This window comes from Thamnophis elegans, chromosome Z, assembly GCF_009769535.1.
Source record: "Thamnophis elegans isolate rThaEle1 chromosome Z, rThaEle1.pri, whole genome shotgun sequence".
Classification (NCBI taxonomy): Eukaryota; Metazoa; Chordata; class Lepidosauria; order Squamata; family Colubridae; genus Thamnophis; species Thamnophis elegans.
Window position 1 is genome coordinate 122,100,199 of NC_045558.1, and position 14,768 is coordinate 122,114,966.

A 14,768-nucleotide genomic window follows, 5' to 3' on the forward strand; every position below is an offset into this window, starting at 1 on the left:
ATTATAAAACCCTTTTTAAGACTGAATGTGGCATTAGCAAATCTAGGAATTGTGCAGGCATTCAGAGCATACTTTCCTTCCAAAGTAACTTTTGGGTTGGATCCACAAGTAGAAAGAACTTCAAGAGACTCCTAGGAAGTATTTGCTCCAGAGTTTTCCACACAAGCTGGTCTTCCTTTAAAATGGTAAATGTGTGTATATAATATCTAAGGCTCTGCTTCTTAGCCTTGGTCCCTGAAGATGTGTGGACTTTAATTCCCAGAATTTTGGAATTTGAAGTCCACATATCCTCAAGTCTCAAAGGGTTGGGAAACGTTGATCTAAGGTCTCTGTATACATTGTACATAGAAAAGAGCTGTCAATATAAAGGTTCTGATGTCTTTTGACTTCAGTGACAAAAAGGTCTATATACAAATAAAAAAAAGTGAACCAGTAGCTTCTTGCAGCATTATTGCCAGTTTTATGGTGGGTGTATATATTTTTTTATTTACAATTTTTATATATAGGATATATATATATTGAGCATTACTCAGGGCAGATAAGTTGTTTGTGCAGAAAGTTCCATATTTAATCCTTGATAACTTCAGTTATCTCTTCCTGTGACTGTGGGTAGTCAAAACATATTCCCCATATTGGATCACCAGTACTCTTTGAATGAGGTATAGAAAGTGATTTTAAGGAAAGTGATGTTAGAATCATCAGGATTAAATAGACAAGGCCTGGCATACTGTACCAGGTAATTTTTGTCTTAAGAAACTCCAATTTCTCACCCCACCTGAACTCTTGATGGATACAGGGAGCCCTTAACTTAAAATCATTTTTTTAGTGACCGAGGTTACAACAGCACTGAAAAAAGTGACTTTCGACCCCGTCCTCGCATGTATCATTTGCAGCATCCCTATAGTCAGGAGATCAAAATTTGGCTGGTTAGCAAATGGCGTGAATTTACAATGATTGGAGTGTCCCAGGGTTATTTGATTGCGATAGATAGATAGATAGATAGATAGATAGATAGATAGATAGATAGATAGATAGATAGATAGATAGATAGATAATCAAGACAAATTCTTAATGTGGGGAAGCCAGATTTTCTTAACAGTTGCTGTGATTTTCTTAACAACTATGGCAAAAATGATTGTAAAATTAGATGCAACTCACTTAGTAGCCACCTTGCCTAGCAATGGGAATTTTGATTCCAATTGTGGGCATAAGTTGAGGACTACCTGTGCACATTATCTTTCACACCTAATTGAAACTGGTTAAGAATTGCCAAACTCTTCTTCCTCTCTAAATATTGAGAGATTTAACAATATTTAAATATTGTTAAATAGAATCTGAATTAGCAAGGTCTAAATAGTTCCAGCCAGACCCCTGTAGATATATAACATGCACGGAAACACCTAACAAAGTAGAAGTCGTTTTCCTGTAGGCCAATTTTTTTAAAGTTGGAACCATTAAGATGTGTGGACTTCAGTTCCCAGCATTCCCCAGCCAGTATGCTAATCCCATACTATCCGATAGATAGAAAATTCCCCACCCAGTTCCTTCTGGTCACGTTTATTGATGTTATGTTGCAACTACATAATAGAGAAATGGACTACTGTGGAATTGTGCACTAAGAAAATGGCTGCTACTAAGAAGACCATGAAAGTTACATTTCCCAGATTAGGTAGCCTGTTGCATTAAATTTAGCAAATGAGTCTATTTAAAATAAACTATAGCAAGGCAGCCATTTGAGAGATAATTTGTTCATTATACAGGAAATGATGCTGAATTTATCAGCAAACAAAGTAAGAGTTGGAAGGGATTGTAAAGGTCTTCTAGTCCTGCTCAAGCAGATCCTATACCATTCCAGGCAAATGGATATCCAATTTTGTATTGAAAACCTCCAGTGATGGAGTACCCACAACTTCTGTAGGTAAGCTAAGTTCTCCTTAGTTCCAGATTGGATCATCTTTGATAAGTTTCCACCTGTTACTTTTTGTCCTGCCCTACTTTCTTTTCTGTGACAGCCCCCCAAGAACTGAAAGAAAGCCGCCATGTCACCCCTAATCCTTCTCTTCATTAGACTAGAAATATCTATTTCCCTTAACCGTTCATTGCATGTTTTAGTCTCCAATTGCCTAATCACTTTTGTTGTTTTTGTAAAAAACTTGAAGCTAGTACATGCAAAAGGTGAAAATGCCTACTCTTGAGTTTAAAGTCTAAAATGTATTTTATTTAACAAATATAAACCTTCATTTTCATGAAATCTTTAAAAAATGTCACATGTAAAGAGATAGTGACTCAGATCACATAGCAATAGGGACATGAAATCTAGCCAAGAAAAAGATTTAATCTTCAGAAAACGGAAGGAATGCCTCATAAATGTATTAAGGAAGTAATACTCTACATTTTTACAAGGATAGTTCAAAATGATGTAATGGCAAAATTGACAAAACTTGTTAAAAGGGAAAAATGGATTTCCTTCTGTGTCCATCTTCAGTAAATGTACTTTCAACTCAGGCACTTCTGTTCTTGACCTTTGGCCAGGGAAAATGCAACAAAAACAATAATAATTAAAAAAATAAGGATAACGTACCAGGAATTAATTTTCTTTGCATTCTGACCAGAAGGGGAAAAAAAAATAAAAGAGGGTCCTTTGTTTGATTAATTAAACCACTTTTTCCTCTCCAAAGATCATCAATGAAATCAATGAATCCTGGCCTCTTCCACCTCAGAGTCAACCGCTTTCCCCATCTGAACTGATCACTCCTCGAAGATGGGACCAGTCTGTGGCGCGACGGCGAATGGCCGGCTCCTCTGGCGAACTGGGCAACTCCTGGGGCTCATTGTAAAGGCTCCAGACGTTGCGACGCTTTGGGCGGCCTGTGTGGAGAGAAGGGGGGAAAGTTTTCTAGATGCGCTAAAACGGTGCCTCTATTGCATAGAAACTGGTGGGCGCCTCTGGATTAGACTCACTTACTCTCCATCGGCCTCCGAAGGCCATGAAAGAGAGATTCTAAGCAGTTTTCTTTATTGTTCCTCACCCCTAAAGAGGAATATTGCCAAACTAAAGCAGGCTACTTGCACCACGAAGCACATGTAAGCACACAAGCGCAGGTAAGTCATCAATTTACATCAATTTATTTAATGACCGTTCGAAATTACAACAGCACAGAAAAAAGTGACCAATCTTCACGCTTACAACTGCTGCAGCACGCCCATGGGTCACATGATCAAAATTTGGGCCTTTGGCAACTGGCATGTATTAATGACAGTTGCCCTGTTCCACGCCCATGGGATCACCCTTGATCACCTTCAGCTGGCTTCTGACAGACAAAGTCAATGGCAGAAGCCAGATTCACTTTATGACTCCATGATTCACATAACTACAATTGGTCGTAAAATGAGGCCCAATTCAATAACGCCTTGCTTAATAACGGAACTTTTGAGCTCTATTGTGGTTGTAAGTCAAGGACTGTCTGTACTCTGGGAATTATTAGGGAGCAGTTGTCTCCACCCTCTTTCTCCCACACACAGAGTATATAAACTCCTCTGTCTTTTGTTCATCTTTTGCACTCCCTCCCTCCTGGGCATCTGGACTACATTCTCTCACCCTCTTCCAATGTGAAAGGCCTCAACTCAAAAGTTCGCTCTGCACCCAGGCAGAATCAGCCCTCCTCTCAAGGAGCCGAAAGGCTGTTTGCCTGGAATCTGAGGGATGGTAAGAAGGCCCCAGAATCACTGCAATTGCTAAGTTGGTACCATGGCTGTTAAGTGAATCTGGCTTCTTTGTTGATTTTCTTTGTCAAAAGGTTGCAAACAGTGATGACATGGCTTTGGGAAACAGCAACGGTCATAAGTATGAAACAGTTGCCAAGCATCTGAATTTTGATCCCATGATCATGGGGATGCTGCAAAGATTGTAATTGTGAAAAACGATCAGAAGTCACATTTTTCAGTGCTACTGTAACTTTGAAGTCACTAAATGAACTGTTGTAAGTCGAGGGCTACCTGTAGACCCTACTTAACTTCTCATGCTCTTTTGATCTCCTCTCCAATTTCCTCTGAGAGGTAAATAAAAGAGATTTTTTTATTAAACAAAGCACAGTCTCAATAACATTAGCATAATTATGCAAATGGATAAGACGCAGAGCTTGTGAGATCAGAAAGGTTGGCAGTTCGGCGGTTTGAATTCCTAGCGCTGCATAACGGAGTGAACTCCTGTTACTTGTCCCATCTTCTGCCAATCTAGCAGTTCGAAAGCACGTAAAAAATGCAAGAAGAAAAATAGGGACAACCTTTGCTGGGAAAGTAATAGCATTCTGTGTGCCTTCGGTGTTTAGTCATGCCAGCCACATGACCACGGAGATATCTTCGGACAGTGCTGACTCTTCAGCTTTGAAATGGAGATGAGCACCGCTCCCTAGAGTCAGGAACGACTAGCATATGAGGGGAACTTTTACCTTTAATTATGCAAAAATGGGATGATTTGCACCTTTACAGGAAATTTGGGGGGGGGGGGAGAGAACAAAAGACACACCCTGATCTCTGTATAAAACCAGAACCCAATCAATATATTTGCATGGTGAGTGGAATTGTATTATTTGCCATTTTTCCAGGCTGCCATCTTATGGTATTCCCAATATTCCCAAAGTGCTGGAGAAAGACTCCGGCATCCTAATGAAGCACCTGGACTTTTATATAAGCCAGTTCCTCCCCTCCACAGCCACTTTACCTTCCGTAGCAATAATATTGTTGATATCAAGAGAAGCCACTTCGGCTGCTTCTTCCCGCTTCTGCTTTAGTGCTTTGCACCTGGCCAGAGATGGAGTTCCTGAGGAAAGATTGGTTGGGGCGCTTTCACATGCCATTTGAAAAGTTCACATTTCAATTCAAACCCAGATTGCCTTAGCACAAATATAATTTCTTTGACAACAGCTCAGTTTATTTTATTAGCCACCCAGTAAGGTTTTCATTACTGCATTTATCACTTGGTGTGCCATAGCAACTCGGTGAACTGTAGCCTATTCCAGAAGCCAGGGTTAAAAGAAACAATGGCTTAGCTATCTGCGATTCTAGTACCTTTTCTGACGCAGCTCCCTACAGAGGTTCACATACTGTAGCTCAGCCTAATAGTAATGGTTGAATCATGTTATTTATTTTATCCCACCTTTACTATTTTTATAAATAATTCAAGGCAGCAAACATACTTCATACTCCTTTATCCTCCTACTGTATTTCCCCTCCACAACAAACCTGTGAGGTGAGTTGGCTGAGAGTCAGTGACTGGCTCAGTCACCCAGCTGGCTTTCATGCCTAAGGTGGGAGTAGAACCCATTGCCTCCTGATGATTGACCCAAAGTCACCTGGCTGGCTTTCATGCCTAAGGTGGGAGTAGAACCCAGTCTCCTGGTGATTGGTCCAGTCACCTGGCTGGCTTTCATGTCTAAGGTGGGACTAGAACTTGTCTCCCACTTTCTAACCTGGTACCTGGCTACGCCTTACATCAACTACCATTAACTAACCTTTTATGCCAAGACTTCCCAGCTCTGCTTTGAGAACCTCTATCTGAGCTTTGCGGGAGTGGCAACCTGCCAGGAGCTTTTTGTAATTCCGATGCACACCACATTCCCGGATATAGCGTTTCAGACGTTGGATGGAGGGATGCTCCTCTTTCTTTCCAGAACGATGCTTCTTATCCTACAGTTGAGATGGGTTAACAACCGAGCTCACAATACTTTCCATGAACAATCCCGAACTATCAGAGAAAGGCAATATTTATTTTTTAAAGCAATTCTGCAATATTTCACAACCTTGGCAGCTTTAAGATGGATGGACTTCAACTCCCAGAAGTCCCCAGCCAGCCCTGCTAGCTGGGGAATTCTAGGTTCACCCATCTTAAAATTGCCAAGGTTGTAAAACATTGCTGCATAGGTAGTCCTTGACTAACAATAATTTGTATTGTGGCTTAAGTTACAAAGGTCCTGAAAAAAGTGACATAACCATTTTTCACACTTACGACCATTGCACATCCCCATGGTCATGTGATCAAAATTCATGTGCTTTTGGCAACTGGCATCTATTATTTGACAGTTGCAGTGTCCTTGGGGATCATGAGATCAGCTTTTGCAATCTCCTGACAAGCAAAGTCATTGGGGAAGCCTGTAGATGTGCTGTGACTGCAATTTCCAGAATTCCCTACCAGAAAGGAGGCATTCAACAAACTTCCTTAGAATTCTGGAACTGGACATTTGATAGGTTTGAGGGGTGTGTGTGCCAAGTTTGGTATGGGAATTCTTTTTTTTCCTCCCAGACTATGGACCAGTTTGCATAACTTGTTTAAGGGGATATCAGAACGAGTGTGGATGGCTTGGAGAGAAATGGCCTGGCTAACATGGCCTTTAGTGCAAACAGATTGCCCTGTTTACTTGTACCCTGAGTTGTGTTGCAGAGGAACAGAAAATGGGGATACTGGTGAGAAACCTCATCAATACTTGAAGGCCTCAACAACAGGCCTTCAAGTATTCAGCAGCCAGGCCAATTTGACTCAGTGCTGTGTGGACTGTGTTCTCTCAAATGCGTAGAATTGCTACACAACACAAACCTTGCGGTAAAGGTAGCTCTTCACTTATGAACACAACTGAGCTGAAAACTTCCATTGCTAAGTGAGACATTTGTTAAGTGAGTTTTGTCCCATTTTATGATATTTCTTGCCACAGTTGTTAAGTGAATCACTGCAGTTGTTAACTTAGTAACACGTTAAGTGAGTTTGTCTTCCACACTGACTTTGTCAGGAGATTACAAAGGGTGATCAAATGACCCTGGGACACTGCAACTGAGAGTTGCCAAACCTCTGAACTTTTATCATATGATTACGGGGTTGCTTCAACGGTCATACGTGTGAAAAATGGTAATGGATAAGTCATTAACATCGAAAGGTCATTAAATGAACTGCTGTGAGCCTTGCTTGTCGAAAATCCCCTCGGAACATTGCAAACGGCAATCAGTTGGATCCCGGAACACTGCAACCATTGTAAACACATGCCGGTTGCCAAGTGCCCCAATTTTGTTCACACCACTGTGGGGATGCAGCAACGGTTGTAACTGCAAGGACCTGCTATGTCACTTTTTTTTCAGTGCCTCTGTAATTTCAAATGATCACTAAATGAATGGCTGTAAAGTAAAGAAAACACATGTTTGTTTTTGAAGTCCCCCATGCGGATGTCCCTTACCTTTCCAAGATGTTGCTGCCGAGAAGTAGTGGGCTCGTCCTCTTCTGAGCTGGAGTCCTTTTCCTGGCTGGACTCCTCCCCTTGTTTCTCCTTGGTAACACTCCTCCTCTGGAGCTTTTTCGTCGTTCTCTGCTGCTGGCTTTGGATTTTTTTCTTTCCCTTAAGCTCACTTCCTGAATCTTCAGAGCCAAGAACGGAGATTTCTTTACTGATGCTCTTTCTCTGTGTCTTCTGAGCTCCTCTCTTCTTCAACGTCTCCTCCCCTTGACTTGAGTCAGACTCAGAGTCATGCTTGCTCTCCTCTTCCAGGGTCCTCCTCAGATCTCCATCCTCGCTCTTCTCTGACTCGCTTTCTGACGGGGAACTTAGAGCCGCCTTCTTCGGCTGGCCTCGATTCCTCTCGCCTTGAGGTCCTCTCTTCCTCAACGTCTCCTCCCCTTGACTTGAGTCAGACTCAGAGTCATGCTTGCTCTCCTTTTCCAGGGTCCTCCTCGGATCTCCATCAGATTCGCTCTCTGACGGGGAACTTATTAGAGCCTCCCCCCTAGGCTGGCCTTGATTTGTCTTGTCTTCACTGCTAGTGGGAATCTGAAGCAAATTCTTCTCTGCTTCCATGCTCTTACACTCCCCTGACTCACTTTCAGATTCTTCACTGGTGGACTCCTGAACCTTTTGCGTCATTTTCTTCACTTCCTCTGGTTTCTTCATGTGCAGATCTTCTCTTGGCAACTTCTTCTGCACCCCTCTTTCTTTAGGCTGTCTTTTGGGTTTGGAGTGATTTCCAGTCTGCTGGCTCCCTCTTTCTCCCCTGGCCCTCTTTGCTCCCTCTTTCTTCATTGGACTTTGACTTGCAGAATTCTCAGAACTGCTCCCTGAATCCTCTGTAATTCTACTCTTCCTCTTGCCTTGGCTGTCTGCCATCTTCTTCTGCAAATTACATTTTTTATCAGAATCACTTCCTGAGTCATCCTCACTCTTGTTTCCCTTCGAACCCTTCTGGGTTCCCGGACCCATCCTCTGCTGTGCTTTATTAGTACTGAATGGCTTCTTCTCTTCACTCTCGCTCCATTCTCTTTTCTTTTCAGAAATTTCTTCTACCTCTGACAGATCAGTTTCTCCCTCTGATAGGCTCCTTTCCTCTCTTTGCTTACTCATTGTCCTGATTTTTGCTTTGCCTTTGGGATCAGTAGCTTTAGACCCTTTGTCCACCTTTTTCTTGAAGTCTCTTTGCTTCAAGCTGTTCCTTTTTATGGCCTTCCTCTGTCCTTTGACCTCATCTTCAAGGTCACTCTGTCCTGTGTCGGTGGTGGTCTCCTCAGATTCACTCACCCCCCTTTTCTGGGAGCCCCTGATCCCATGGCCCTTAGATGATTTCCTGCCTGGCCCTCTCTCCCGTCTTGCCTCCTGAAGGGATGGTTTTTGCTTGCTCTTGGTAGTTTCCTCATCGCTTTCAGACTCATCACAGTTATTTCCAGCTCCGGAGTTTTCTTGATCAGAAGAATCTGAGATCATACTGCGACGTTTTTGACTCTTGTAGCATGGCCTCTTCTTAGAATCAATCCCAGAATCCTTTTCATCAGAACTGACTTCTGAAAGACAAAAGAAAAAATTGACAAATAGAATCATGTTAGGGAAGGACAACTGTTATTCTAAAGTTGGAGAGGCCAAGTCCTGAATTTCAAAGCTTTGGATGCAGCACCTGGCAAGCCCCCAAAGCTGCCATTTTAATTTGACAGAAAGGGATATTGAGAACATGAGAATGAATTCTTTTCTTTCTCAATTGTTTTAATTTTGAGTGCTAGTTTTACCTAGTGCAAGCAACTAAGGTCCCTTTATGACTTGTGGACTTCAAGAATTTAGGAATCCACAAGTCATAAAAGAGCCATAGATCGCTACCCCTGGCCTAGTGGTTAAGGCACTAGGCTAGAAAGTGGAGACCATGGTTCAAGTCCTGCCTTAGCCTTGAAAGCCGGTTGGGTGACTTTGGGCCAATCACAAGATGATCTCAGAGTTCTAGTCCTGCCTTAACCATGAAAGCCAGCTGAATGACTCTGAGCTAGCTACTTTCTCTCAGCCCAACTCTCAGCCCAAGGTTGTTATTGTGGGGAATATAAGAGGAGAAAGGGGTTATCTATGTTTACTGTCCTGAGTTATTTGTAAAAATAATAACGACAGGATACCAATAAATAATATAACAAAAATAAATCCCCTCCCCACTTTTTATCCTACATTTGCCCACTTCTGATATTCAATCCTTAGAATTCCAGCTAAGGCTGAAGAATCCTTATGAATCTGTCGGGTTACTTGTGGCAAATAAGTTGTTTGTTGATGGGAATATATCTTCAATTTTGGAAGTTCAACTCCAAGTTAAATATATGGCCTGGACAACACTCTTTCTTATCATTATGATTGGTCACTTATTTACCTACCTATAACCACTGGTTATCTAGTTTTCATTAGGCTCCCTATTTTTCTTTTTGGTTCCCCCCCCAATCATTTCTGTTTCACTCTTAAAATTGAAAAGCACATACAAAAAACTTTTAAGAACACAGAGGGAATGGAAAAGCTGGACGTTAAAGGTAAAGAGTTCAATGGAATCAATACAAGAATAACAACATCTATAACAGAAAAGCAGAGGCAATAATTTATGAGAAAATTGGAAGAAAGCAACGGCTCTGATCTGGCTCTAGCAACCACTTCATCATCCAATCACCAACCCTTTCCAATCAAGTGCTTTGGGATATATTGAAGTGAACTCCCTGAATGCAATGCTCAGCCAGCAAAGGGTAGAATATCTATCCCTTCCAGATTTGCTTTAAATTCCATAAAGCATAATCAGTTCAAGGCTTATAGGATTGTTGGTCCAAGATATTTGGAGGACAACAGGTGGCCCATCTCTGGGTTCAATGCAGCCTGACATTTGCTGAATTGGAGCCCGGCTAGAGGCTCACTTGGAGCAGATGGAGAAGGATGATAAAACAGCAAGTGGATGGTACTATATTGATTCCAAATGCAAATGAAGACGGTTTTGTATCACAGTCTCACAGCATTGATTTAGAAGATCACCATTGAAGGATGAACTTTAGTTCACTTACATCTCTCTGGATTAAGGCACATCTCTCTGGATTAAGGCAGAAATACTCTGCACAAATAAAGAACAAAAAACACCCCAAACAAAAAACAGACCTCTTTGCCCTCACATCCTAGCTTCCCATGGGCAGATGTGAAGGGTTTGGCACATATATACTTAACACACTCAATGATTCACCTCGCTATCTGTTGCAAACTGTCATCAAGGTACTATCACAGAGATATACTCAAAGGACATTAACTCTCATAGAGGGTGGGCAATTTTCAGGGAAATTATGAAAAACCAGTCTAATAAAAAAATCCTCTCTCAGTCGAACACATCTTACAGGAGTTTTATTGCGGGGATAAAATTAGCTATCAATTTATGGCACCTGGGCTGTTAGAGCTCAAACAGGCTGAACATGCAATGAATAAATGATAATAATCCAATCTAGGGCTACACACCAGCCAATGAGTCTTTAGAAAAGCATGTAAGGCTGAAATGGGATGGCTTGGTTTATTGCTACTTACCAGCAGTCAGACATTTGCATGCTGGTGGTAATGAAGGAAGTATCAGAGTCCCCAAAGCTTACCGTCTGGTTCTCTATGAATCTAATTCTCCATTAAAATCATCTGAATTGGGGGTCATCACCATCTCTGATAGTAGAAAATTAATTATTCAATACAGTTTTTATCGGACATAGATTCCCCTTGATTGAATTTTAGTGGATAACCTGAGCTCTAGGTAAAGGAGGAATAAAAAATAACTACATATCCCACACCATGCACCCCAGAGATAGCACATATCTCTGGTGTTTCTATCCATTTGACTTCAGCATAAGAAGTCAAAACCTCAACTGCTGTGGTCCTTACTCATGGGGAAGTCCCTGCTGCCTATTATCTTTTCTGTATCTTTTCTTTACACCATATATAATAAATTTCTTTACAGCTGCAGAAAAAGATAGGAAAGCCATTTTTAATGAACATTTACCAAAATTTGAAAATAACTGAAAGGCCCAGTTTATCTTTAGCTTCTATCAGTTCAAAAAACAGTGTTATATTAGATAGTACGTGCTAAGCACCATCACATAAAAATACAATTACCTAACTTCTTTTCAATCTTTTGCCTTTTCTGCTTCTGTTCACTTTTAATCTCACCCTCCAAAGTATGGGAGATACAAAGGGATCTTTTGCGGTCTCCAGATTTGAAGGAATCTTGGATTTCAGTCCTTAATTCTACATTGCTTGGGAGTGGATCAACCTGTGATGCATAACATTAAAAAAAGTTATAAACACATGGATCGATTTCATTCTTTACCAAGACATAGCACGTATGTTTTCTCCCCTCCTGAAACCAGCACCTTTATCTGGACCAGTTCTTCCTCTACCAGTTGTTTGAGTTGCTCCTTCTCCTGTTTGGATAGATTCTTCAGCCCGACATCGTCAAGATACTTCTTCCGAATGATAGCATGAGTGAGGATACTGCAACAGACCATGAGTTATAACGTCAAACAGCATCTGCTAAGCAACCACAAAATATGCCTTTATATGGTATGTATGAAGAAGAGCAAGGATGGGGAATCTGTGATACTCCAGAAATTCCTTTTTCAAGCTGCCTTATAATATTGGATGGGGGAGAAGAGTTCAGAATATCCATAGGCCACAGGCTGGGGCTCACCCATATTTCTATCTATACCATATCCACCCAAATACATATCTACAGGCCACAATATGGGCCCCAACTGAATTTGTCATCTAAGTCCAGGATTTTTTTAAACCATAATCTCCTACATCTGCTCTCCTATTTAAGCTTCTCTTTCAGAGATGTAATTTTTCAATTCTACCTTTGTAAATTATTTAGGAAATACATGGTGATGTACGATTCTGGAAACAATGTTGACATCCAGGGATCACAATTTCCACCCAGAAGGCTATGCTCAGTCAACATCTTCCAATATAAGCCCCTTTTCTACCAGCATGCTGGTTTTTAATTGTTATGCCAAGGTGATACTCATCTTCATCACTAGTTGCTAAAAGATTATTATTTTTATTTATTTAGTAACTTAGAACTGCAAAAAAAAAAAAAATACTACCAACCTGCCTTCCATTGAGGACCTGTACACTGCACGAGTCAAAAAGAGGGCTTTGAAAATATCTACAGATCCTGGACATAAATTGTTTCAACTCCTACTCTCAAAACAACACTATGGAGCACTGCACACCAAGACAACTAGACACAAAAACAGTTTTCCCCCCAACGCCTTCACTCTGCTAAACAAATAATTCCCTCACCACTGTCAAACCATTCACTAAGCCAGCATTACTATTACTATTAGTCTCCTCATCGTTCCTATCACCCATCCCCTCCCACTTATGACTGCAGGACTGTAACTTTGTTGCTTGTATCCTTACTATTTATATTGATATTGTTTCCTGATTGCTTATTTGTACCCTATGACTATCATTAAGTGTTGTACCTTAGGATTCTTGATAAATGTATCTTGCCTTTTTATGTACAGGGAGAGCATATGGAACAAAGGTGGCTGGCCTACAAAAAAAAAAGGCACCCAGTCGGCTTTCATGCCTAAGGCAGGATTTGAACTCGGTGTCTCCTGCTTTCAAGCCTGGTCCCTTCATTACTAGACACACACACACAAACACACATTGGCTTTAGGGTGATAGGGTCGAGAGCTGAAATATCGCCCCCGAGCTCCAAACACTACCGTATTTCTGCTTCTCCTAGTCGGCATCCTCCAGCCATACGGGACGCTACATCACCCATAGTTCACAGCCGGTCAGGGGATGATGGGATTGCGGGCAAGTCTGCAGGTGCAAACGGTTCTGGAGGTTTTCTGTACTGCACAGTAATCATCGCTCTCGGCTAAGGAGGCTTCAGTTCCTTCCCTCCCTCCCTCCCTAAGGAGAACCCGGAGCCTGAGCCGCACCTGAGATCGGGGCTTCCCTGGAAAAGCCTGGAGACAAAATCCCGCATCTTTTGCTGCTGCAGCTGCCCATCAGCGCCTGCCATCCTTTCCCGCCAAATGGTACCTCCCCGCCAACGTAGCCCCTCCCTCCGCAACGTCTCATAGTAATGGTAAGCCCAACGGTGTTTATAAAGGCAAACGGAACGCGCATGTGCGATCTCTTTACCGCACGGCCTCATGGGAGATCATCTGCGAGCCAATGTGGGCGGAGGGCCTGCCCTGCAGGTTTCTTGGGAAATGTAGTTTTTTCCCCGCTCTAGAGCAAGGCTGCAGCGGTCTCCTTCCCGCCTTAAAATAATCTGGGTCCCTGCTGAGTTTTTCTGAGACTCGGCCCCTTGATACAAATAAAAATTGAAGAGGTTATTGGCTTAACTTTTATTTATTTGTGTGGCTTTGAAAGGACCCTTGAAGGATTAGAGCATACACAGAATGTAACCTAATTCAGATTTTGTTAAACTGCTAGATAAAAACTTCTAGGCAAATTGCCAAGTTTAGCCTAAAGTAACAAGTGGGTTTTGTAAAATAACGGCTTGCAACTTGAAATGTGTATTCAGCACTTCCTAACAAATCTCTGTTTTATATGCCAGAAAATGTTATTTCTTTCCTCTTCTAAACTCTTATTGTTTTCAGTGTGCTGAGAACAATCATGAGGTTTGTGTAACATAAAATAATGTTTCTAACACTATGACGATCTGTACAAGCTGTGCAAAGACTATAAGAAGTTTGACAAAAAGATTTTTTTCATGACTGGACGGTGAGCTTGCACCACTTTTTTCTCTCTCTATGCCTGCTCTGTTAATGTGGGAGACAAAAACGCCCTCAAGTCTTTTTGCTTTCTGCAGAAAATAAAAAGTGATTATCAATAGCTTCGTGTTCAGAGTTTCAGATTTTGGAATTATCAGATTCTGAGCTGAATCAAAAAACCTTACATATTGATAAACCTCAGTAGACGTTTATGCACATTGATGCATAAATGCACCAACATGCCTACCATTCCTGTCCTACTATCCCCACTTATTCATATCCATTTCCTGTGTTTATACTGTAAGATTCAAGAATACGTTTAAGAACCATAGAAATTTGAGAATACAACCAAGTCACAATGAGCCAAACATGAGACTTAAATGAAGGCTTGAATAACAATCGGCGTTTAATCTTTGATCAAAGTTTAAAGACATGTTGGTCAGTTGTTCCCAATATACCCCAAGTACATGCAGGGGAGAACTGCACTTCAGAGAATGTGTAGCTCCTTTTTATACTGTTATAAATGTTATAAACTGGCCTCTTTGATTTGTTTATCCTCTATCCTCTGCACAGTATCTTAATTATCCCTTTCAGCTATCTCCTTATCTCTCTCAATTGATCACTTAGATTCTCAGGGAGATCAAAAGGTGTCATCTTTACAGCTCCTTTCCGGGATAGTTCTATGCCCATAGATTGCAGGAGATTGACAAGAGTTCAAATGGCACGGATCACACATTTTGACATTTGCCAAATA

The 14,768-nt window shown here is 41.5% G+C and overlaps 1 protein-coding gene across 4 annotated transcripts; it reads right to left on the minus strand.

Annotated features, from left to right (window-relative positions):
• Positions 1-1,992: 1,992 nt before the first annotated feature.
• Positions 1,993-13,367, minus strand: HIRIP3 (HIRA interacting protein 3). 4 transcript variants are annotated; one of them, XM_032238094.1, is made up of 7 exons: positions 13,232-13,366; positions 11,648-11,768; positions 11,391-11,547; positions 7,218-8,803; positions 5,511-5,685; positions 4,721-4,819; positions 1,993-2,868 (listed from the first exon to the last, which is right to left on the minus strand). In XM_032238094.1, exons 1-7 carry the CDS (start codon positions 13,312-13,314, stop codon positions 2,723-2,725), a joined length of 2,367 nt encoding a protein of 788 aa, XP_032093985.1. In that variant the 5' UTR covers positions 13,315-13,366; the 3' UTR covers positions 1,993-2,722. The 4 variants fall into 4 exon arrangements, 3 of the variants coding, with proteins under 3 accessions (XP_032093985.1, XP_032093986.1, XP_032093984.1); XM_032238095.1 differs by having other exon boundaries at positions 1,994-2,868; positions 7,218-8,806; positions 11,648-11,804; positions 13,232-13,322; XM_032238093.1 differs by having other exon boundaries at positions 1,995-2,868; positions 7,218-8,806.
• Between the last annotated feature and the right edge of the window lie 1,401 nt (positions 13,368-14,768).